The sequence below is a fragment of the Tetrao urogallus genome (assembly GCF_951394365.1).
Source record: "Tetrao urogallus genome assembly, chromosome: 2".
Taxonomy (NCBI): Eukaryota; Metazoa; Chordata; class Aves; order Galliformes; family Phasianidae; genus Tetrao; species Tetrao urogallus.
Genome location: NC_136814.1, coordinates 102,886,890 through 102,913,212, shown reverse-complemented (window position 1 = coordinate 102,913,212; position 26,323 = coordinate 102,886,890). Strand labels below are relative to the sequence as shown.

The 26,323-nt window shown below is 42.3% G+C and overlaps 2 protein-coding genes across 2 annotated transcripts in view; both read right to left on the bottom strand.

Moving 5' to 3' along the window:
- MFSD2B (MFSD2 lysolipid transporter B, sphingolipid) overlaps window positions 1-9,506 on the bottom strand; it is a gene marked incomplete at both ends in the record, with an annotated part of 33,485 nt that extends 23,979 nt beyond the window's left edge. The window contains 3 exons of the mRNA XM_079532510.1: window positions 211-335; window positions 3,883-3,999; window positions 9,462-9,506. Coding sequence (XP_079388636.1) covers window positions 211-335; window positions 3,883-3,999; window positions 9,462-9,506 — 287 coding nt within the window. The remainder of the gene's footprint in view (window positions 1-210; window positions 336-3,882; window positions 4,000-9,461) is intronic.
- A 4,866-nt stretch (window positions 9,507-14,372) lies between these two features.
- On the bottom strand, window positions 14,373-25,984 carry UBXN2A (UBX domain protein 2A; the record flags this gene model as incomplete). The annotated part of the gene is made up of 6 exons (XM_079550386.1): window positions 14,373-14,676; window positions 16,490-16,654; window positions 21,972-22,112; window positions 23,617-23,726; window positions 24,553-24,688; window positions 25,953-25,984. The coding sequence occupies 6 exons, from the start codon at window positions 25,982-25,984 to the stop codon at window positions 14,373-14,375; spliced, it is 888 nt and encodes a 295-aa protein (XP_079406512.1).
- Between the last annotated feature and the right edge of the window lie 339 nt (window positions 25,985-26,323).

Here is a 26,323-nt window from a genome sequence, read left to right as displayed (position 1 = left end):
TTGTTTTCCATGGATGAACAAGTTGAAGGGAAATAGATGACATGAGAATTTCTCTTTTTGCTTTTATATACGTAGAAATAATACAATCACAGTTGTCTGGGAAACAGGCGAGGAAAAAAATAACTCAATGAGATGACTGTATAGCCTTAAAACACACATACACAAAATATTTATATATGTGTATAAATACATGTACAGATTTCTGCTTACCAAGGCATGAGCCGACCAATTTTTGTCCATCTACTTTTGCTGATAAAAAAGCCAGCAACGGGATCAGTAACAGCTCCTGAGGCTTTGCCAATAAACAGCACCAAAGAGGCATGAAATGGAGTAATCTGAAAATACAAACACAGGACTCTAAACACGAGCTATTGTTCCACAGTACAATGAAACAGCATAAAGCAACTTTCCAGAAAGAACCTTGGTGTTTTAAAGAGTAATGTTAGTTCATTTACAAAACGTGCCCGTTGCTGTCACAGAAATTCCTACTGGTTACCCTACTGGTTTCCCATAGCAAAAAACCCAAAACACTGAAACAAGGCACCATGTAAAATGGGATTACAGAGGAAAAACACAAGGAAGGTGAAATTATAGATGTGTTCAGAATGAGGAAAATGAGTCAAACAGGAAACCAAAGTCCTTGTTTTAGATATTAAATCTGACAGAGCATCTTTGTAACTTATCCCTCATATATTTCTAGATCACTACCTTGATCTGAAGCAGATATAAGCAGAGATAAATGTCCGCATGCATCTGGGCTTTTTCAACTCCTGAGACTACCAACAAGGTTGCCAACTGGTGGAGTGTGGCTTGGAAGAGGCTGCAGCACAGCAGATTCTATGCACTCAGCACTGAACTGCATAATGCACATCTGCTCAAAGTTACCAGTGCACATCCAACAAACCTCACTTGAAAACTGTTTATGCATTATATGTGAATAAAATAGCCAAGTTTGAAGTTCGACCATAATTAAGTGCATGTATAGAATTACAGTTTAGCCTGGGCAATGGATTGATTTTTCTACTGCATCTGTAGAGACCTTAGGAATTCATATCACAGTGTGGATAAAAAAATGTAATTTCTCCTTGAAATGTCTAGTTCATGCCACTAAAACCTATATGTTCCTTCATGTCAGAAGTTCTTTAACTCAGCAGGAAGCCTGGTAAATGCAGCTAATGCAACACCAAGCTTGAGTCAGCATTCCCTGCTTATCTGCTGAGCTTGCTGTTCTTTCCCAGGCACTGTCACACAACTTCCAGCTGGTTCCCTGCTCTAAGAACTTGCTGCAGGTATTTCCTCAGAAGTGACAAAAAGAAACAATCCTGAGTGACTTTGGTAAAGACAGATGTTATGCATTTAAATAACCACACTTGTTAAATTTTAGTCCAGATTAGCTGGAATTGCAGGAATAGCCAATCTTCCTCACACTGCCAGCTCCAAGACACATAGCTCACCCTAGAAAGCTTAAGAACTAGGGAGGATTGAGACTGGTGTTCTAGCAGGTAATGGCAGTGGCACTCCAAGTATCCCATTGCTGCACTGTCTGATGCTGGGCTGGGTGCCACAGCAGCTTGCTGATGTCCAGCTCAGCTACTTGTGCCCTCTTATACCCAAGGTGTCTAAAAGAACAAAAGAGCAATGAGTCAGAAAGATACAGTGGTTGAAATACTGCACTGATGAAGGATATACAGCCAGAAAGTATCAAAGTAGGTGAATTTTTCATTGGTGCTTTGTTTAGATAAAGTGAGTAGACAGAAAGGAAGTAGGTACTAAATAAACAGAGGTGGAAGAAAGCCTTGATGAAAATTGAAATCTCTCATATGGAGAGTTGAGTCTTACCATGCTGTCCCTGTTTTCATCCTCTCAAGGGTCTTCTGCATCCCTTACCTGCATTTTCTTAGTCCCTAAACTTAAACACTCTCTGTCAGCACTAACATCAGCAGCTTCTCAGTGGTAACACAGAACAAGAAAAAACATGCTAAATTCATAGAATCATAGAATCCTTAGAGTTGGAAGGGACCTCTGAAGTCCATCTAGTCAAACTCCCCTGCAACACCACAGCTAGGACAGGTTGCCCAGGCCCTGCTCCAGCCTGGCCTTGAAAGTCTGAATGAAAGGGTCATCCATCACATCTCTGGGCAATCTGTTCTGGTGCCTCACCACCCTAACTATAAAAGAGCTTTTCCTTAAATCCAACCTAGTTCTACCCTCTTTAAGCCTGAAGCCATTTCCCCTTTTTCTATTCATCCATCTCAAAAGAAATAAAGTCCAATATCCTAATATGTGAGGTTTTAGTGTTTTCTAGTAATTTAGTTCAAGGATTTCATGTGGTTTGCAGTTACAAACCTGTAGTTTATACAGGTAATTTAGGAGGAACATGGAATTGAATTGGAAAAAAATGTAAGCTACAGAAAGTGAATACAAATGTAATTTTCTCAGAAGGGGGCCCAGATTACATATGAAGTTTTATGCACAGTCTCCCAGAAAGTAGGTAAGATTTAAATTCAGTTATTGCCTATAAAGTGACATATTCTCCCCTGGAAATACGTGGAAAAAAAGACTTAGGAAGCTCTTGACTTCAAGACTTTTCTGGTCTTCAAAAAGTTCTATGAAGAATTACTTCATAGAACAAACTAAACCATCAGGTTTTAATAATTCAGGCTCTTAATGAGGTAATAAAAGAATAATTACAAATGTTAAGCAAAATTATTGGTTTTCAGTAGAAGCTTGTTAACAGAAATAATTATGTTGTTTTTAGGTGGTATTGAGAGATTGGAGAATGGGACCCCAGCTTCCTGAACACTGTACACAAATACAGATAAACAAAAGTTTTCCCTAGCTTCTAGAATTTCCAGTTTCTGCAGAGGATGGGTAAATTCCAGTATTGATAAGCATGCTGGGAAAATCATATTAGTGTTTTTCTCACCCAGTTCCTGCTTCATCATCTCCAATGACTTGTACTGCCATCCTTGATGTAAGTAAAAATCAAGAGAGGTCAGAGCTGCTCCCACCTGCTGCTGCATCTCCAGGAAGTTACTTCTCCCACATTCAGCTGTCCTCAGACTCCACAGCATACACTTGACATCTTTGACACTGCTGTCCAAATCTGGCCCACTATCCAAATCCTGTGAATTCAGTCTCAACCAGACATTTGAGATCTCAGTTTTTCATGCCTATCTCATTCTGTGGCCAACTGTACTGAGTAACTTACAGAATTTAGTTTTTCCTTTATAACCTCAGCTTCTGATAGGAAGGAATAGTATAGGAAAGCCTGTAACCTGTATAGGAAAGCCATTAAGCATAAGCTTTGGCATTTATGCTGAAATCTACGACAGTTTAAGCCACAGCTTTCTCACAGCCCTTGCAATTTGGCCTCATCTCCTTAAAAGTCTTTTCTTTTACGCTACGAAACATCATATATCTCACCTCGTTACCACAGAGCCATACAAGACCATTCAAACCAATTAAAAAAATGCTTATAGAATCATTTTCTTTGCTTCCCTGCTGTCCCAGAATCTAGCTGGAGCAGCTGAAAGTCATATGAATGGGATGACTTCTACTGCTTTGTTTCACCAGGTCTGCTTCTGCACAAACTGACAGCAGGAAACCTTCAGGAAGGATCACTCAGCTTTATTTACAAAGAATAATTAATAATCATAAAAATGTTGGCCACTTCAAGGCAGAAAGGAAACTAGTGAAAATCAGAAGTGTTTCCAAAGAAGTTTATTCAGCTTCCAGTATGCTGAACAGCTAAAGGCAAGACTAAGAAGAAAATTCAAAAGCATTATTGGCTAATTTACCCTCCATAGTTCTAGGCACACTGTAAATGACATCAGAGCTGAGGTAAATCTACAATTTGTAAGGGTCTCCTATGCTACTTACATGGGCTATATCCAGCAGGTAGATCTGCAGGAAGAAGGAAGCTGCGCTCCCTGCCACTTGATTCGGGGCACCTCCTATGGCATAGCATAACTTGCTGCAAACTGACATGCCGTGTTCCTGTGCAAGAACAAACAGAAACTGATGAGAAAACCAAGGTACACACATAAAAACTACAGAAATCCAAATGTTGAAGTCTGAGGCTAGCACCAAAATCGTGTATTTGCTTCACAGGTATTCCATTAACAAAGCCGCGTGCCCTAAACACCTACAATCATTGGAATGCTCATTCCTTTTTTTTTTTTTTTTTTTTTTGTTTGTTTTTAATAGTTTTGCTTCTTAATTCAGCATCTAAAAACAAATCACGGTTTTCCTACAGTGCCATAGGTTTGCCTACCTGCTTCTCATAAGCTATTAAAAAGGAACCCGTTAACAAGCAAGAAGAACCAAAATGGATGTGGACCGGAGCGCTCAATTCAGATGTTAAAAACACCACGATCTTGCCTTTTTTTTTTTCCTTTTAAAATAATTTCCTGTATGAATCTTTCAGACCACGATAACTGGTATGTGTTTTCTTACTGTAATCATTAGATGACATTCAAAGAGGTGGAAAATTTCTACAGTTAGACTGAATACATTCCAAAGATTTGTGTCCCAATCCTTCCTCAATTTGCCACAGGTTCCTGGTGAGGCTATTGCAGAAAAAACTTGACTCTGTATCATCTTTTTTTTTTAAACAATGAAAATTGACATAACAGAGAAACTGTGCTCCTTCAGCTGCATTTTGATGTGTTTGAAAAGTACCATATGCATCCAAGAATATTCTTTAATCAAACTGACCAATAAAGGTATGATAAAAGTTGAAAAGAAGGTTTGAAATTCTTAATTAAAAGACAAAATATGTACAGTCTAATAGAAATTCTAATGAAGAATGCCGTGCTTTCCACTAGTAAAAAAAATACCAGAAAGCTTTTAAAAATATCTCAGAATTAATTTAATTACGTAAAACTCAAAGTATCAGAAGACAGTGGCTCTATTAGTCCTGTATTGCCTTTGTAGGGACAGCGCATCCAACTCAAGTGTTGAGAAGTTTCACACATATTAAAGACTTCTGTCTTAAAGACTTCTGTCAAGAGAAACCAGGAGAGCAGCCGTGTTCTTGCCTCTGCTATGTCTGTGAACTGAATACACAAGTCCTCAATTCTTTCATTAGATCAAGATAATAATAGAGATATGGTAATGAGATCCCAAATGATGATAATATTCGGATGCATTGCCTCAATTCTGAATGCTATGAAATAGCATCACCTTCACTATATCATAGAGTTTTGATCAGTTTTAGACTTCCAGATGGAGCCTCTCATCATCTAATTGTTCTCCTTTGAACTGTTCTATCTGTGTGGGTGTGAGCAAGTGAGCACAGTGTCAGGACATTTCCCTTCTTCTGCTTCTATAGAGAAAGAGCAAAAAGTCTCAGGCTAATCACAGCTCTCATTACTGGCTTAGTCACACGTACACCACTTCTGTTAGAGGTGGCATCCCATTATTGTGCCTAAGTCAAACAAACAGTATCAGGGCACTACTGCAAATTGGTGAATGGTGAACTACTGCAAAGTGGTGAATGGAGTCAAATCCAGCTGGCGACCGGTCGTGAGTGGTGTTCCGCAGGGGTCGGTGCTGGGGCCTGTCCTCTTCAATATCTTTATAGATGACCTCGATGAGGGCATCGAGTGCACCCTCAGTAAATTCGCAGATGACACCAAATTGGCTGGAAGCGTGGATCTGCCTGGGGGTAGCGACGCCCTACAGAGGGATCTGGACAGGCTGGAGAGCTGGGCTGGAGCCAATGGGATGAGTTTCAACAAGGCCAAATGCCGGGTCCTGCACTTCGGCCACAACAACCCCAGGCGACGCTACAGGCTTGGGGCGGTGTGGCTGGAGGACTGCGTAGAGGAAATGGACCTGGGGGTATTGATTGATGCTCGGCTGAACATGAGCCGACAGTGTGCCCAGGTGGCCAAGAAGGCCAATGGCATCCTGGCTTGCATCAGAAACAGTGTTGCAAGCAGGAGCAGAGAGGTGATTGTTCCCCTATATTCAGCACTCGTCAGGCCGCACCTCGAGTACTGTGTCCAGTTTTGGGCCCCTCACTGCAAGAAAGATATTGAGGCCCTGGAGCGTGTTCAAAGAAGGGCAACGAAGCTGGTGAGGGGTCTGGAGCACAGGCCATATGAGGAGAGGCTGAAGGAGCTGGGAATGTTCAGCCTGGAGAAGAGGAGGCTCAGGGGAGACCTTATTGCTCTCTATAACTTCCTGAAGGGAGGTTGTAGTGAGCTGGGGGTCGGCCTCTTCTCTCGTGTCATTAGTGATAGGACCAGGGGGAATGGTTTCAAGCTACGCCAGGGGAAATTCAGGCTGGACATGAGGAAGTATTACTTTTCAGAAAGGGTGGTCAGGCACTGGAATGGACTGCCCAGGGAGGTGGTGGAATCACCGACCCTGGGGGTGTTCAAGGAAAGACTGGATGTTGCGTTGAGGGACATGGTTTAGTAGGAGCTATTGGGAATAGGTGAACGGTTGGACTGGGTGATCTTCTAGGTCTTTTCCAACCTTAGTGATTCTATGATTCTATGATTCTATGGTGACACCACAGCAGGCCTCACTTCTACTCCACGCTGGTGATGGCAGCAGTGGAGCAGACTGACAGAATAGGGCCTGATGTGGAAGTGTGTATGAAGCAAAGGTGTGGACTTCAATTCCACACGTGTGGAAAAAATGACACCCGCTGACATTAATCAATGTTTCCTGGATGTCTGGAGACCAAAGAGTGGATATCAGCTCAGCAAGACGGTGGGTGATGCATTTCCACTGGTGCAGATTGTTCATGGCTGGTGAAAATGCAAATGGTGGTGACTATATTGAAAAATAGTGTTTTGTAGCTGAGAATTTGATCTATCAAAATATTGTGCTCCTTGTGTCTGTTGTCGTTTCCGTGGAAATAAATAGGAGGCATTATTTTTGGAGCAACCTACACACGTCACAAAAGATCTACACATGAATCACACGTAGTGTGGAGGGAACTTGGTTCATTTTAAACTTGCTGCCTGGTCCCCCCTACTGTAAATAATCAATCAGTTACTCAAACTCCTGTTTAAGTTTTACTGTAATCATTATGTTTTCTGCCTCAATATTTTTGAGGCACTGGTAGGAATGAAAGCAAGTCTCTGCACCTGTGGAGTGAAACTGTTCCTTCTAACTTCTGGGGCCAACAGTTAAAACTAGAAAAGCTGACAGGATCTGGGTGAGTGAGCCTCCCCAGCCTTCGTTGGGGATTGCACGATGCCAGAAATTGTCTTGATAATCACAGAATCATTCAGGTTGGAAAAGACCTCAAACAGTCCAACCCCAACCCAGCCCACCGTGCCCACTGCCCACGTCCCTCAGTGCCACATCCCCACAGTTCTGGAACACCTCCAGGTTTGGTGACCCCACCACCTCCCTGGGCAGCTGTGCCACTGCAGCACTGCTCTTCTGGAGAAGAAATGTTTCCTAACACCCAACCTAACACTCCCCTGGTGCAGCTTAAGGTCCTTACCTCTCATCCCAAAGGATGAGAACGTTGAAATGGCACCTGTGCAGTGATAGCAACAAGCAGCCTGGCTGTGAGCAGCTGAGGGAGGTTTTCTCTGTTACTCTGATGACCGAAGTCCCTGCTGCATTGCTACCTCAAGCAGCAGAGTCTATCTGATTTCAGAGAAAGCTGGTGAAAGCTTTTCCACCTGTGTAAGTTTGTTTGTAAGCTTAAACTACTCCAGAAAACAGAGAGCTGAATGTGTGAGCAGTTAATCAAGGGGAAAAATACAAAGAGATTGTACTCGAAATTCTGCTGTGAGAATGCAGCTGAATACAAATTACATAAACACCCAATTGCTTCTATGAGTTTTGGAAGGAAGGTGAGAGGATGGGGTAGGAGGTAAGAGAAAGGAAAGTGATATTAAGATATGTTATTTTCTATTTTCAGATTAACTTGAAAATGTTGTACTTGTAGATGCCCCAGTCATATCCAAGTTCACTCTGTTTCAAGGTAAACCAAGGCAGTGTAATAGGTGAGAAATTTGATATTGCTCTTTAAATAGAGTTAAATATATTGTTGCAGAATAAATAATGCACTGTAGCTCCTTTATTTTCAAGTCTTCTGTGAGTAAAACCAAATTCAGTGCTTTACATTTTCTGTTCCCCAACAGAATGGGAACTGAATAGCATAACAGTTCATCTTATTTACTTTAGGAAAAAAAGAAAGTCTTAACCACACTGAAAACACTTTGCAATGGCGTGAAGATGTTTCAGAAACATTACAGGCACAAAGGTCTGCTGCAGGCATTTGGTCCTAAGCTATTCTTTATCTGTTCTGTCCAGAACCAAGGCAACATGTAATTTAAGAGTAACGGGAAGAGAAGGCAAAACCTGGAAGCCCCAGATAAATGCAGCTTTATCTGAGAAACAGTGACAATGCAGCTAACGAGGAGAAGCTTTCGAGTCAGCTTTTTTCTCAACATAGTTGTAATAGTCAAAGCTGCTGTTCTGTGAGTGACCATACAACGTCCTCTTAAAAGCAGGAGTGCCACTGTGACAGGTGGGATCCCTAATCTCTCATGTTAGCTGTCTTGAAGGCTCTCTTTGGTTTGTTAGAGACATCATAACCTGATCCAGTGCCTGATTTAGTGGCAGCCCTACCTGTGGAAGGGGTTGGAAATGGACAATCTTCAAGGTCCCTTCCAGCCCAAAGCAGTCTGTGATCAGCCCATCCCTGAGCAGAGGAAATAGCAGGAATGGGGCTCAACTGCAGATGACCGGGAAGAGCACACCAAGGCTGGATGCAGCAGAGGTTTCTGGGGTACTCTTCAAGCTGCCAGCAGCATAGAGCCAAGAGGCTGTGCGAGCCAAAGGTGCTTTATCTTTGTTCAAAATGTTCCGATTTCTTCTGTGAACTCCCCCCCCCCCCCCCACACACACACACCTGCTTTGTAAACCCCTAAATTCACACCAGAACTGCACACGCCCCAAAGCATCCGATGCTGACGAGCCCCATGGTTTGGCTGTACCTCAGACTGTTACAAAGCATCCAGGTTTACCCGATGCCCCAAAGGCACACAGGCGGCTGCACACACCCTTCCACCGCTCCTCACTGCTGGCCCCACGAGCACCGGGGATGGATGGCAGCGCTGGAACCGCCTCACACCTGCAGCACCGATGGGGAGCGGCTGCCTGAGGAGCTCAGCGCCCTCACGGCTCTCTCCTGCTACAGACACGTGTGCCTAGACGGAAGGACAGCCGCAGGGCGTGAATGTGCTTTCTCCAGCCGCCAAATGGGACAGCAAGGATTGTCTTCTATTCGAGGGAAAGCATCAGAGGTACATCGATCTCGATGACAGAGAAGGAGAGATCAAACAGCTGAAGAATTCAGCTCTCTCACAGCCCCTCCGACGCGCACACTCCCTTCTCGCCGAGGACGGAAAGCTGCAGACCACCTCTCGGCGCCTCGGGACCCGGCAGTCACCTACCCCCACTCGGGAGCCGCTTACCTTCTCCTCCTCCCGCTCCGGGCTGTCCCTCGCAGCCCCCGCCATGGTACTGCGGACAGCACAGCCCCGTCCGACACCTGCGTGCCCGGGGCGGAAGGAAGGAGAGGGACAGCGCAGGCGATGCCCCCCCCTTCCCGCCCGCAGCGCTCGTGAGGAGCCGACGGTGCTATCTCTGCTCTCCGTGCTCGGGGGGAGGCATTCCCCGCGAGGGCTGCGGGTACCTTTCCGGCCTGCCGTGCCCTCACACGCGCCCTCGCTCTGCCCCGAGAGGTGACACTGAGGCTTTATTCTACCCGAAGCCGCTGGACAGCGGGAGCGCCCGCGGCAAAGGGAGCCCGAACCCGAGCCCGCCCCGCCGCTCCCCTCAGAGCCCCGCGCCTGAGGAGCGGGCAGCAACTCCTCGGCCACGGAGCGCTCGGACCTGTTGCAAGACTACGAAGCACGACGGCTGCTGTCTTAATTTAGGCAGTACAAGTTCACCACCGACAGCACTTCCCTCAGCGAGTAAGTCCGTGGCAAGAAGTGCATTTTCAACGACGAGTTCTTTTCCTGTTTGTCAAAGATGGTTTAAACACACCAACAAGCATCTCGTAAAGGCAGCGGCTAAGCTATGCGTGCAGCATTTCCCCTTCAGATAGAGCTGCTGCTGCGGTTCATTATCTGCTATGCTCACTTGGTGGTAATAAGGACCATCACAACCACGTAGCAAAATTCTGAAAGAAGGAAGAATTTTAAAAAGTCATTCTATCACAACACTACAGTCGTTTTTAGCAAAGTTTAGCAAAGTACCTGGCTTTACCACAAGTTCATTGAATCACTAAGGCTGGAAAGACCAATGAGATCCAACCATCGGTCCGTTCCTGTGACCAGTGCAGTACAGTGGGATCATCACCTCCCTGATCCTGCTAACTACACTATTTCTGCTAGGAATAATTGCATGCACCAGTACAGGTTGGGGGATGAGCTGCTGGAGGGGAGCTCTGCGGAAAGGGACCTGGGTGTCCTGGTGGATGACAGGTTGGCCATGAGCCAGCAGTGTGCCCTTGTGGCCAAAAAGGCCAATGGCTTACTGGGGTGCATTAAAAAGAGCGTGTCCAGCAGGTCGAGGGAGGTGATCCTCCCCCTCTACTCTGCCCTGGTAAGACCTCATCTGGAGTACTGCGTCCAGTTCTGGGCTCCCCACTACAAAAAAGACAAGGATCTCTTGGAAAGAGTCCAGCGGAGGGCCACAAAGATGGTGAAGGGCCTGGAGCATCTCTCCTATGAGGAAAGGCTGAGTGAACTGGGTCTGTTCAGCCTGGAGAAGAGAAGACTGAGAGGGGACCTGATCCAGGTCTATAAATATCTAAGGTGTGGGGGGCAGAATGGCGAGGCCAGACTGTTTTCAGTGGTGAGTGGAGACAGGACAAGGGGAAACGGCTGGAAACTGCAGCATAGGAAGTTCCGCACAAACATGCGCAAGAACTTCTTTACAGTGAGGTGACGGAGCACTGGAACAGGCTGCCCAGGGAGGTGGTGGAGTCTCCTTCTCTGGAGATGTTCAAGACCTGCCTGGATGCCGACCTGTGCGACCTGCTGTAGGGAACCTGCTTTGGCAGGGGGGTTGGACTCGATGATCTCTGGAGGTCCCCTCCAACCCCTACAATTCTGTGATTCTGTGATACCGCTGATGCCGTTGGCCTTCTTCACCACCTGGGCACGCTGCTGGCTTACAGTCAGTTGTCTGTTGGTTAATACCTCCACATCCTTCTCCTTACAGCTTGCCAGCCACTCTGCTCCAAGCCTGTAGCGATGCACGGAGTTTTTGCAACCAAAATGCAGTATCCAGCACTTGGTCTTGCTGAAACTCCATCCCATTGCACTCAGCTCATCAATCCAGCTAATAAATTACTAGGTTTCACTTAAAAGCATTTAGACCCCAAAGTGTCCTTAAGGGCTAAGGGTGGATGCTGAACTGCTCAGTGCCTTATCCCAACATGGTATTTTTGGAACAAATTCTAAGCTAGATGCAAGTTGGAATATTTTTAACATCGGAATGCTTAGCTCAAACTCAACACATAGGTTCTTCTCTTTCACTTCAGACATTATATCCAAAATATGTGAAATCTTTCTTAGCTACACTTACGTACTTATTCACAAAGGAAAAACTAGATAAAATATTTCCTCTCCCTGGCCAAAGCACAATAGGTGTCTACAGCACTGAGCAACAGATGAGCTGCCCCTAGTATCTGGACAGCCTCATCAGTCTTACAAATTGACCAAAACCAATTAGTTCTAAAACAGCTCTGTATTCACTCCAAGCATTTTCTCTCTGTTAGGAAGTGTTACCCAATCACAGTTTCTTGCTCTTTTTTTTTTTTTTTTTTTTTTAATTTCCTGAAAGTACTTTTTAGTCAAATATAAAATGGTGCTGACTGCACTAATCCTGACTTCTGAGATATCTGCTCCCATTCCGTTCCCAGCACTGGAACAGGTTGCCCAAGGAGGCTGTGGATGCCCCATCCCTGCAGGCATTCAAGGCCAGGCTGGATGTGGCTCTGGGCAGCCTGGTCTGCTGGTTGGTGACCCTGCACACAGCAGGGGGTTGGAACTGGATGATCAGCCCAGGCCATTCCATGATTCTGTAATTAAGATCATTCAATTTCTTTCAGCACTTCAGACTACAAACACACTGAAGTCTACCAAAGCTGGAAAGAGTTGGAAAGCACACTGTATAGCCAAGAGAGAATCAACCTACCTGATCTCTTAAAACACTGGTAGCAGGAATGAATCAATGTTGAAATAGTAAGCTCCTTTCCAAAAACCTAATCTTCTGACAACAAGCAAAACAACCTTACCTACCTAAACACCGTATTTTCTCCTTTTAAATTCCATTTTACATAAACACTTCATAATCTTTTCATTTAATTTCTGTTGTAAACACAGGAGTAGCGTACTGCTACTTTGAAGTTACATGAACCTTTTAGATAAGAATAACTGTGTTTTACAATCAAGCATGTGTATTTCTCTAATATTTGGTTTTACATTAAGACTAATCCAAAAGAACTGATGAATTAAAGCCACTGTTCAAGCTAAGGGTAGAATATATGCCTGCAAGTGACTTGTCTCTTCAGTTTTATCAAGGAATTTGTCTGGATATTTTTTCCTACAGCTAGAGATTTGGCAGGCTTTTCATGTAATGGAAGAGAGAATGGAAGAGCAAACAAAATGCAATTGTATAATTTGCTACACAAACCTGAATGATGCAGTAACACAGCAAGTTTATAGCACTGAAAGCAGTGCATACTGTACTGCATAGCTTTCAGATATTCGCTTTTTGAATACATGCGAGTAGTTATTTGTGCAGTTGACTTCAATTTGACTGTCCTCAAATGTCCTCAGTGCTCCAGCACTGAAAAAGTTGCAAAGTTGCCCAAAGAGGCTGTGGAGTCTCCTTGGAGATCTCTAAGAGCCACCTGGATGTGGTGCTGGCATTCTGCTTTGAGTTCCCCTGGTTGGATCAGATGGACCCTCTGAGGTCCCTGCCAATCTCAGCCATCCTGCGACTCTGAGAGAGACTCTGGAACAAAACTGGCAGTTTTATGTTCCTGTAAATGAAATAAGTCCATCCTTAGCATGAAGTAACAGGACTTTTAGAAAGAATTAGTCATTTCAATTAAATAATTTTCTATTTAGAAGAACAGAGAAGCCCAAAATGATCTTTAACCACGCAAAAGAAGTTCAACTCTGACAACCACCCATTTGTGTAGGTAGCACAAACAAGTCAGCATTTATTGAAGGCCCCAACAAAGTCTTTACCGAGAGACTCTAGGTCCATACACAAACCCGTATGTGATTTAACACAACCAGTACAAAATATATATATTTAGTCCTTAATGTTCTCCTTTAGCAAAACCTGGGATGGTTGGGTACAAATCTTATGCCAAAAGCACAAGGACAAAAAAAAAAAAGAAAAAAGATTTGGATGGAAACGGGGTGAAGGCGTAGAGGAGAAGCCTCAGTTTTCAAATACAGATTTTACATATCTTTGAAGTTTGCCTACATGCTGTTGACATCTCATCAGATGGCTAGCTCAGGACAGAGACAGATATGTAGTATAAAAACAGCTGTGTCCCTCTAAGCCACTACAGCCACATGGCAAACTACAGAAAAATGAAGTTTCTCTGTGACGAGGCTAAAAGCAGATCTGTATCCTACTGAGCCAGGTAGTTTAACATCACCCTGTCTGTAAGATACCTGTAGCAGAACACAAGAGACAGAAAACACTTCAACCATTAGGAATAACAATTCCTTCAGAGCTTACTTTGAGGCACTTCATGTCCAGTATGCACCAGGCTACCTAATTTCAATCTTCTCACACATGCACCTACCATCATGTGAAGACTTAATAAGACATTCACACTGCAGATATTGTGATGAAATACTAATTAAATACTAATGATACTTACACTGATTTTCAAAATACTTAGAGGAGTTCAAATGTGAACTTCCCTGCAGCATCTATTGCCAGTTACTAAAACAAGAAGGGAAACTGGAGCAACTTATATTGAAGTATAAATTAAATCAATCAGTTCAGTTTCTCTTTAGTCCAAAGTGCAAAAATAAATATTGTTTTTCCCTAAAGTGTGTTACCAGTAGTAATTAAGTCTCAGAGTTCCATTCCACCTAAGTATACTCATTAAAGAACATGCTAGCAAAGCCAAGGAAATCATAAGGATAACCCCTGTCGTACAGTTACCTCTGCTGCATTATTCAGTCAGGCTCTGATCACCAAAATTAGTTGAAAATATGTTTGTCACAGCAAATTACAGCACAGCACACACCTGCTCCCTAAGATCACACTAGGTAAGAATGATAGTGCATCCAGATATTGCTGGTTACGTTTTGTCTAGTTCTGCCTGTGTGCAGCTTTCAGTTAGCTATAAACTGATCTGAAGTTGTGCTTTTGATAGCGGTTTTTTGCTCATTCCTGAGCCGTCCATTAGGTGCAGCAGCAGTTTTACAGTCACTGTCAGGAGCTTTCAGCACTGAGAGTCTAAAAGGTTCAGTTGTTTTCCGAAGTCTCTGAACAACAACAGCATTTTGCAACTTTGCTTCCTGTAGTGTCAGCGTCTCATCTTGCAGTTCTCGAAAGGGCAGCGAAGTAGTCAGCATGAAGGGAACACCTCCCTCTGATCCTTGATACTTTGTTATGAAGTCTCTGACGTGGCTTATTCTGAGAAGAAAAAAAGAAGACTCAGCATCAGTGTGCTCTAGCCTTAACACAGAACACAACCACAACACACAAAGAACCACCTCAGGAACAGAATGAGACATAACAGCTTATGGCACAGAAATGGAGAAATAGGTATCCTTCAGTGCTTGGTTCACTCGAGAGCAAGAAAATAAAAAGGATTCAAATGCTCCCATGGCTCATGGATGGCTGTCACACAAATCTGCTATTTCTTAACCAGCTGGTGGAGCTCTACTTGATGTTTCCATAGCCAAGAGCCAGAACAAGGAAGCCTTTAGTATATGGTACATGCAGCAGAACCATAGAAGAAAAAGCAAAATTTGCAAAGATTGCCTGGATAACCAGTTAATTAGGTCTTACAGTAGCCTCTGTCTCCCAAAGTAGGAGCAGTAGTAAATTCAAGATGCCTGCTAAGATGCAAAGAATCTTTCAAGAGTAAGCAAGACACAGGTTCCCAAGGATTTTTTTTCCCCTGTTGAAGTACAGTTGTAAATAATACTATTTATCACAAAGAAAAAAACTCCTTAATATACTTAAACCTGTTAAACTTGGAATAACAAAGATAAAACCTTTGAGAGCTTCTAATTAAAATAGCAATTGATCTTTCAGCAATACATCACAACAACATTTTGCATCATACCTTAGGCTGCTAAGAGTAATAAATCAGTACAAGTTAAGCACCTGAGCTCTTCTTCCGACCATTCATAATCTCAGCACTGTCAGGATAGGAGTCAGGATAGGATAGGAGTAAGACCTCTGGAGATCATCCAGTCCAACCCCCTGCTAAAGCAGGTTCCCTACAGTAGGTAGCACAGGAAAGCATCCAGAAGGGCTTTTGAGTATCTCCAGAGAAGGAGATCCAAAATCTCTCTGGGCAGCCTCTATTTACAGTTTATCTCAACAGCAGTCTGGGTTGTGTTAAAACCTACGATCACTTTAAAGTGATTCAGGGAGAAACACAGGCAATGTAACCTTTGCATATGACATCACTGCATGGTACTGTGACAGCAAGTTACAAATTGGAGAATGGTCCCTAAAGACAGCAGTTCCAAAACTTAATGTTAAGCCATTAATCCTACTTTCTCAAGGTTCCTTCATACATCTGCTGTGCTGACACCTTCTGACTTCATCCCCATTTATAAGCCTCTTTGGGAACTGGAAACTGTAGTAATTAAGAATTAAGCACACTAGATGCATTTTATTCCAACCATGCTGACAGGACAGACGTGCAGGTGAATAAGCTCGCCTGCTTAACTTTGGCCCTCCCTGCATGATCCTCTGGCTCAGCTCAAAGTCACATCCTCCACTTCCTTTTACATGCTGGAAGAAATACAAGTGGATTTTCTGAAACTCAACAGCTGCTGTCTGCTCAACAACTAGCAGGTTTTCCTTTTTGAATAAGTGATTTGCTCCAGATGTAGTCATTCTGTAAGAGACTTGTCATCATAAAAGCCACATAAATCCACTTAACTGTTTCTTCCAGCAGTGAACAATTCATACACCTTAACTTCCACTAACCTAAAATCCTCCAAGTTTCCTCAATAGATTTTGATTTACACTCAGTTATGAGCTGACTCGTAACATCAGCTCACATTTCTCTCACACTCCTCTTACTTATTTGCTAAAAAACAATGAATTTTCTCTAAAATAAATTCAAAAAGATACTCCAGATAGAGCCAAAGAGCAAAGCAACGTTAAGTGAACGGGAGAGGTAGATGAGTTGCAGATATTGGACGTATCATACGTACAGTTGTAGCACAAATAATTCAGATGCGAGCACAAATAACAGCATTACCTGTGTGAAACGTTGAATTTCTGAATTATCCTCTCCCCATCCGCTAACCAGATCTGGATGTTCGTGACTGGCTCCAAATCATTTAAGGGTACTACAGGAAGACGTCTTTTATCAGCAGCTGCTTGATGATCCTCTCTTCCTTTAGAGATTATCCTTGGAGTAGCACTGAAAAAAAAACAACAAACCCAAGTTAATACTCCCTGTAAGTTTGAACCGACGTCCAGATCTCTTCTTCTAGAGCTCTCTGCCCTGTGTCAAAGAGCAAAAAGGTTATGGGATTTGATATCATTAAAAAATCTAGAACAAAAACAACAGAAAAACAGAAAACTGTGCTAATAATTCCACATGGAAGTCTTCAACGTGCTGAAGAATTTGCTTGTCTGCAGTAAGCATTTTACAAGACAGGGAACTGACATGTCAAAGGATTAAAGCACACAAGAGAGATTCTTTGTGTATTTTTGTACTCTAATCACACAGGTGAAACTATAAGGGGCTTAAGTTTGAATTTGCATACTCAATGTTAATTTTCAGTGCAATGTGATTACAGTAATTCAATTTAACTGAAAGCTGTTAGCCTTGATTTAGACTCCAGCGTCATTTCTTTCAGTTTAGAGACACTCTTTAGAGAAATTGATTTAATGTGGAAACCCAGGCTTATGCATACACTTAGCTTTTGATTTGCAAAGCACTTTCAACAGCTCAAAGTACCATAAGGGCAAAGAAAGATCCATAAAATAGCTTGACAGAAGGCTTCAGTTAAGTGTATGGTCTTTGGAAAAAAAAATTACTGGCACAAATACTGGTTTTGAAACATCTAGAGCTTAGGTTTCTTTGCTTTCAGGAGCAAGCTTGTTCAGCATGTACTGTTTAAGTCATCACTAAGGCCTGATTCAATGGGCACATCCTCAGCACATAAACATGAGCAGATGTTTGCTTGCAAAACAATAGCAATGATTTAAGGAGTTACCATTTCTTCTGAGCTCTGTAGTGGCTACTGACTACATGAGTGCTTCGCAGTGGTTTCAGACAAAGCTCACTCCACACACCAAAAAAAATCACCTATTGTTTCTTGAGGGAGAACTCACTAAACAACAGAACAACAGATCTTAATAATACTGTTACAGACAACAGCATCCTTATGTTCTTGTATTGTGTTAGTTTAATCATAATGCAGGACAGCCACAGGTCATTTTTAATTAAAAACGAAGATATCTACTGATTTGATACATTCAAGCTAAGTCTTCTCAATCTGAAGCATTTCAAGAATTCTCTACCACTAGTGTCCAGATAAGTGTTCTAACTCCCAGGCTATCAACCAGTAGAGGCACTTTTGATTTCTTCCACTGAAACTTGACCAAAAAAAAATTAAAAAGTTAAGCAATCTCAAAGGATAAGAGATACTCACTACAAATGAAGGCAATAAGCAGAAACCATGTGGGGTGCAAGAAATAGGAAGCAATAGATTTCAAGATGTGCACCTGTACAATATTCTGGTTGCAGTCCAAGTACAGGTGACTTACTATCATCCATCTGCTCCTATTGATGTACTTATCTCACACTCGGCTTCTTGTCATGCTTGAGCTCAACAACAATAACAATAAACCCTAGCTGCAGTCCAGATTTGGAAAAAAAAAAAAAACAACCCTTAAGCACCAGCAAGATAAAGTTAAACAATCTTGGCAATGGAAGTAAAAACAAAAATAAAGCGCAAATCATACTTAAGTCCAGCAGTGATCAGCTTTCTCTGGCTGCTTGATAGTGCAGTCCAGTTCAGGGCTTACTGACATGTAAGCAGCCACACATGAGCCAGCTGTGTCCAGTACAGCGGATGCTGGAGAGCCAACTCACTGTGCACTTCTGCCCAAGCTAAACCAGGCATGTTTTAGTCTCATTAGCTACAGCTGTAGTTCACACAACTATCTCATATACACAAACTTTGATGCTGTTCTCAAACCACCTCTTTCCTCTTTCAACATCTCAGGGTTCGTAGTAGCATTGGAGATGATTCTTCAATAGCAAACATACGCAGCACTGAAGGCAACACATTAAACTAAGCTGCAAGAGAAAGAAGAACTCTACTCACCAAGTTCTAAAGCATTTCTAGACTTAAATTTGCTCCCGTAAACTGACAGATAAAGCCATCTAGTGGTGGGAGCTCTGACCGAAGCCACAAACCAAAAACGTAAGTCTTCTATGAGTCTGACATCAAACCATCATCATTCCTTCTAACGGTTCATTCCTTTTACATCTTCCCTTGATAATCTTACAAAGATTGAAGAGATACAAAAGTCTCCAGGCAATTTTTCAAATATTGGGCTTTTTCTCTTTAAGTATTGTGCTTACCCAGACTAACGGGAAGAATCTTGAAGCACACTGTTTTACCCTAAGAATGTTATACAGCAAATCCATTTTGCTACAAGTGATTTCAGTCAACAGCACAGCTAAGGCCCTTTCTAAGGCGGTTTTTAAAATACCTTGTTAAACTTAACAGAGATTTTCAGCTGCAAATCTTGTGAGAGTCAAGCTATTAAGTGAACCTGAGTGGGGGTAAATAAACCTGAATATATCCATTCGTTATGCAGGTACCTGAGGTATATTGGAAAAGTCTTTGTTTCTCCTGTACAACATAAATGGAGAGGATCAAACTCATTTGGGTTGCATTAAAAATAAACAACAAATGAAAACAGTTCTAGCTCCTCTATTTTTCCCCCAAGCAAATTTTAATGAGGTGGTCAACAGACCAGCTTCTATTGAGACTCCATAATGCAGCCACTCATGTAATTCATTCACCTGGGAGCATCAGCAGAAAAACCTACAGAGATTATTATGAAGTTTAACTGATAAGCAGGTCACAAGCTAAGTAAATCATTCAGTCATTTGTCTCTCTCTTTTAATTAAGCACATGAACGCAACTGTGTACAGGGAGTTCTACAGCTTCAACCTTGTTACGTTGTCCTTGTTTCAGCTGAGACAGAGTTAATTTTCTTCATAGCATTTGCTATGATGCTATGTTTTGGCTTTAGGAGAAAAACAATGTTGATAACACATCAATGTTTCATTTGTTCCTCATCAGTGATTACACAGGGCCAAGGACGTTTCAGCTTCTCCTACTGTCCTGCCAAAGGGAGGTGAATGAGGGGACACAGGGAGCTGGCAGGGGACAGAACCAGGACAGCTGATCCAAGAGATCAAAGGGCCAAAGGGATCTTTCATATCAGATGGCATCATTTAAAAAACAATAAAACTGTAAGAAGTTGGCTGGGGGGAGGGAGGGAGGGCTACTGCTTCTCAGGGACTGGCTGCACATAAGTTGGTGGGTGGTGAGCAGTTGTGTTGTGCATCACTTGTTCTGTAAATGCGGATATTTGCGATTACCACTGATACCATTTCTCTCTTCCTTTTCTGTCTTAGCAAATAAAAGAAATTGCAGGTTGAGATAAAAACTTTTTTTTCCTCCCAATTCTTTCCCCAGCTCATTGAGAGGAAGGGGTAGTGAGCAAAAGACCATGTGGTTCCAAGCTGACTGCTGGGTTAAACCACAGCATGTCCATCTCAGACCGTATTATTATTTCCCCCAAAAGCTCTTCTGTCCATTGCATCCATATGCTACTCTTGGAACAAACAAAACATTTATTAACATCAGGAAGCGAGGACCAGTTTACAAAACGCTCACGGCTCATGTTTCTACCACCAGCAAAAAAATATTTAGTAGTCTTGAAAGAAAACATTCTGATACCGTAGCACTGAATAGACCAGCAACAGCAGGAGGGCGCATTCTATCCTGGTTCATACAGAACAAAATTGCTGAGCAAGTTGTGGGATGTCTCTGTGCAAAACCACTCAAGCGAAAGTCAGAGAATAGCGTGCTTCCAGAACCTAACGTGCCTACTGGGAAGCCAGATCATTACTTGCTGAAGGCATGACAGAGCACGACAAGCAACTGAACAACCTGCCACTTAGCCCTGCTTAGCAGCAGAAACCCAGCATGCTGAAGATCTTTCTGCTTCCGCTATCTACATGCCTACTGGTAAATGAAATACGATTCAGTTCTTGACCTTTGCTCAGGATTTCAGTGCTACCAGAAGCGAGACTTGAGGCATTTCTCATCCACCTCTCAAGGGAAGTTCTCCCTATCGACCCTATCAACCCAAGCGTACAGCAATTGAATGAACAGCCTGTGCTACTGAAACAGATGAAACTGATCAAAGATGCTTGCTTCTCTAATGCATCCAGAAACCACTCACTCTTTGCCCCATCAGCCTTTTACTCTGTTACCCACCTCCTCCCCCAGCCTCACCCAGCTGATGCTTTTCCTCAGCTTGAGCCTGAACAGCAAACCCTTTCCACTGCATCAGAATAAGCTGCTCACTTCAGGCTTCAGCACAGCCTACAGGTCACCAAGCAGATCCACCACTGAAGGTTTCCTGTAGGTTCCTGGTCACTGTGTTTCATTCCCAAGGCTGAAATCTTCTTTTTCATGCATGCAAATCTTACATGACAGAAATACATGAAAAATGACTCAGCAGACGTAAGCTAAAGTTGCAGAGATTTATACAGGTGAACTCCTGGCTTGCCCCTGTGCAAAGGATTTCCAAAATACTGTATGGTCATAAACCAAGTCCAGTTTTTGTGCTGGTTGACTCTATCCACCCACATAGAATACAGTAAAGAATGAGTGGGAAGTCAAACTGCAATGAACACATAGTTAAATGCTGAAGAACTTCAGCAGAATACAAAATAGTCTTCTTCAGCTCCAACACTCAAATTCCCCTTTTTTCATAGAAAGTACTGTACATTAACTTTTAATAGCAAAGCTTTTTTATTAAGTCACAGAATAAAAGAAACTGGGAACAGTTCTTTGAGAAAGTACTGTTCACATGGAAATTTTGAGAAAAGAAAGTCATTAAACTCCTGGCTGTGTGAGCAGGACCCCAGCCAGCAGATTGTAGGAGCTGATAATCCCCTATACAGCATTCATTAGACGCGCCTAAATACTGAACTCAGATTTGGCCCCCGATAAAAGACCAATAAAAGAAAAATATTGATAACCTGGGGGGGGGTTCCATGGAGAGCCACAAAGATGTGGCTGGGCTGGAGTATCTGCCTTGGGGGGAGAGGATGGAGAAGGTGGGCTTGTTCAGCCTGTGGGAGAAATTGTACGAGGGGCCTTCGCAGCAACCTGCCAGTACCTACAGGAGGTTATCGGGCTCTACACTGAGGATATAAGTTGAAATAAGGTAAATTCAGATTGGGTATAAGGAAAAAACTTTCTCCCTCATGAGGTCAGGTCACTGAACCAGGTTTCACAGCCTCCATCCTTGCAGAATTTCAAGGCCCAGCTGTCCCCACACGTGAGCCTGTTTGACAGGGAAGCCTGGATTAGGGAACTCCAGAGGTAGCCTCCAATCTGAGTTATACGATCCCTTACCATACGTATACTTTCCTTCAGCTACTCAAGCACAGATTACGTCAAGTTACTCACCTTCCTAATCTGTAACCATGACCAGAAAAGGGATGAAATATTGGCTTTTTTGATGACAGATACAATTCATCTTTTTTGTCCTCCACTTTCACATCTACCTCTTCCTTCTCAAATACTTTCTGCAGCTCAAAAGGCAGCTCCCTTAAGAAAAAAAAAGACATCAGAAAAAGAATTATTATACTGTCTCAGTATCCAAAAACACATTAATGATTAATACCAGCTGTGTTTACTCTTGTAAAGATCATGCTTTAATAATTTATTAATAATCGTACTAACTGCATGATATGCAAATAACTCCAAGTTCTTGAGCTGCAAATTAAATACAACTTGAACAATAAAATAAGACAATGTAATTCATTGAATGATACTGAAATTTACCCAGTAGTTACCACACCAAAGTACATGCAGAGGGTTTAATATTACTGCAGTGATACACAGCAAGTTTTTTTTTTTTTTGTAACTCATGGGAATAAAAAGCCCAAAAAAACCCATAGAAAACAATGATCAACTTTTAAGGAGAAAGACTGAGGTTAGAAACAATGTGTTTAATTACTGGTAAACAGGAAACTCAGCTTTAAGAAATCAGCTCCCTAACAGCTACAGTCTTTAGTGCAGTAACATCACTCAGCAGTGCTTTATTTGCCCTAAGCAGAACACAAGGCCTTTGTCTGGGTGGTGCTGAGTGCTAGCCTACCATCACCAATTATGCAGGAACCATCTGGTAGTTACTTAGCACCTGCATAAGGAAACAGAAAGGGAGGTGGTAAACTTTTGACTTCCACAAAGAAAGTAGAGGGCTCTCAACAACGCAGTCAACTGCTATTAGAACCAATGCAGGTGACACGCGTAAGGTAAAATGTAAAATCAGTAGTTTTTGATGGGCTTGTAAAGCACAAAAGAGATGAAAAATAGTATGTGAATTAATTATTAATTACACCATTCATGAAAACGAGTTGTAAAAGAATATGATGCAAAATTATTTTCTCCCTTTTATTTGTATGGGATGGGGAAACAGACTACAAGTGAAAGGCTCAAATTATACTGGTTTCTATGTTCAGTCTGCTTTTTTAAAGTACGCCTGCCATCAAACACTAGCAGAAATCATTCCAGCATGCTCAATTTCAGTAGTTGGATAAAAGTAAGATCACTACATACACACACAAGTGAGTGAAATAGTAAGTTGGTACAAGGGAAGATGACTGCAATTGAAGGCTGATTGAAGCTTCCCGGAATTACAATGCAGCAACTGCGCCCACCAAAGGCTTTTCATCAATGAGAGGAAAACAAAGACCAGCAAACCAGACGTGCTTAACCACGTGCACACAGACTGCCAGCAGAAGTACCATTTGAGCACTGGCTATTACTGGGCACGATGACTTCCTTTTTATTTCATTCTGTGTCTGCTGTGCCTCTTACCAACACTCACTTTTATCTACTCCATCAGCAACTGTACCACTGCTTTCAGTTGCAGTATGTGAAACTTGTGAATGTGAGAAATCATCGGCATGGCAGGAAATGACAGAGTCAGCAGACCGTGCTCCTGCAGGGCTACTGGAGTGAAGCAATGCCAAAAATTTGGAGTATGAGCAAACTGTAATCCAAAGCATGTTAACTCAGGCAGATGAGGAACAAAAAACTCCCTCACCCTTTTTTAACGGAGTCCAAGAACTGCTGATTTCCAACATCAGTGTAGCTTCTAAGTTCACCATCATTTACTGTAAATCCATTTTTCCAAAGTTTAATGATCACATCAACCTGTAGAGCAAGAACAATTTTCAATTTAACGCTGATTTAAAACTAGCTTTATATAACCAACCAGTACCTATGATTTTGAACCATCCAGTGCATGGAATAAAAACACTAAGAGAAGACTCACTGTAATGTGTTTTGACCCTGTCTTGACAGGTAGACTGACAGCAAGGGGGAAGTGAGATTTCTAAGCATCAATCAGTTAGAAGTAAACCTCACTCTAGTCATTATGCTTTCTTTGGGCAAAAACAAGCAGAGGGGACAATCACCTCCCTCTCCCTGCTGGCCACCCTTTTTCTAATGCAGCCCAGAACACAGCTGGCCTTCCAGGCTGCAAGCACACTCTGCTGGCTCATGTCCAGCTTCTCCTCCACCAATCTTTGGGAGCAACAGAAATACATAAAAAGCACAGAACCTCTTACATACAAAGCCATGCTGAGCATCCCATTGCCACCACTAGTATATAAAAGAGAGTAAGTGAAAAAACCTGGATTATTTCTTCATAGAAAGGCTACAACTCTTACAAACTTCCCCTGAGATGGCAGTTGTCACTCCTTGCACTGAATCAGAAGCTCTCTCTCTCTAGCAATTAATCAGAAGTGCATGAGCTAAGTCCCAGAACAAGAGTTCTATAGTGGTTTTTGGGTATCAGAAGCAGAATTATAGGTTTGGTTCAGCCAGAGATGGCAGACTGCTCCTACTGCTGTCTGACTTCTGCATACATCTTCCTACAGGCATATTGGATAAAACTGCTGAACTTCTTACATTTGTTTTCTGGAGTATTCCTGGAGTGCTATTATGTTAAATTAGTATTTTTTTTGTCAACATCTACCTGGTTCTTGACTGTAGTTGGAGACACGCATATTGCACCAATCTTCTGAGCTTCTTCAAAAAGGTCATTGACAAAACAGTCATGGCTTTGTTCTGTACCATTCAAAATCTGGCCATCAGTTCTTGACTTACACATCCTGCAGAACAAATGCACAAATAACAAAGATGTTCCAGACAGCACAGAAGACAACAAGCAGTTACCCTAGAAGTTCAGTACTAAAATACATGCTCCCCTACACCAGCTTACTTGATTGTTAGAAGACATCAAGTCAGCTTTGTATCATGCCTTTTGCAGCTTCAGGAACCTGTAACTGCTATTATTTGCACTTCAGAAGCACAAATGAAAAAGTGACAATAGGAAAGGCAAACTCATATATGAGAAGATTCTAAACATGGTATCAGAGCAAGGAATGCATCCTTGGAATGGAACTCAGACCACTGCAACCAAAAGAAAGATCTTTAAAGCACCACCATGATACAGGCTACAGTGACTTCAGCTTTAAAAGCCACATACAGGAAAACTGAAGATTTTAATACCTTGGAGATGGCCAGAATATTAAAAAGAGATGCATCAGCCACTTCTTTTCGTAGAACATTGTATACGTAACAGCTATTTCTCTGTTAGACTCCGACCAATCACAATGCAGATATATGCAAGGTGAATGAACGATTATGTTGCAGTTTAGATTCTTTGCATACTAAGAGGATTATGCAGGTTTTGGCAAACATTGCAGGAGTTATTTCAACTGGAGATTCAGATGTCTATTTTAAGTAATTCAGGAAAAAAAAAATGTAGCTCTTAAAAAAAAATCCAGTTTTATGAAGAACTCTGCAATAAATTCAAGCAGAGCAATGCTTACTTGAACAGTAATGAGCTACATTTGCATTAAAAGGAATTATTGTTTGCAGTGCCTCTATGCAACAGTAGGAATCCCTAAGGATTAATGTATTTAGGTAAAGAAAAACTCAGTGACATTAAGAAAGACTTCAGAAGCACGCTGTACCATGCCTATATTCATTTTCTCAGAGAACAAAACAAACTTGGAGCATTATTTGAGGCAACAAGCTGCCTTTCCTTTATCTCACAAGCATATCTGGAAAACCAAACACCTCCATACTAAATGTCAAAGTACACAGTGAGTTAGCAAACTGCAACCCTGTCTTTCCATTTAAGTAAAATATTTATGCCACTTCTAGCACCTAGGAAACACTCTGGGTATTTGAGAAATCTTCAAGCAAAAATCTGTGGCTTTTTTTTTTTTAAAAAAAAACTTCAGTGTATGTGGAACAGAGGCTACAGCAGAAAAGACTGAATTCTGAAATTTAAGAGAAAGTTTGAAAAGTCCTGATAGGACAAAATAGGAAGGAAAAAGAAAACAGCTCAGGGAGATGAGAACCTACCATTCTTCCTTCACAGTTTTGACATTGTCCATGTTTTCATCCTGGTGCTCCTCCTAATTAGGAAAAGAGACAGTTAACAAAACAGAACCCACACAGACAACAGCAGACCATACGCCTGGCACTCCTGCCTACTGCTGAAGCTGAAATGGTCTGTAAGTTTCTCCTGTGTCGAAAGTGAGTTTAACCAGAAATCTGAACCTTTCCCCTGTCCCCCAAATCCCCCCCAGTCTCCAGATGGTTGTTTCTAATTTGATGACATGTGAACCAAACATCACTTTCAGACCTTTTAAATGAAAATTACTCTCACATAAAGAAATAAGTTCCACAATAATCATGTGAATTGCAAATACACATCCACAGCCAAGCCAGCT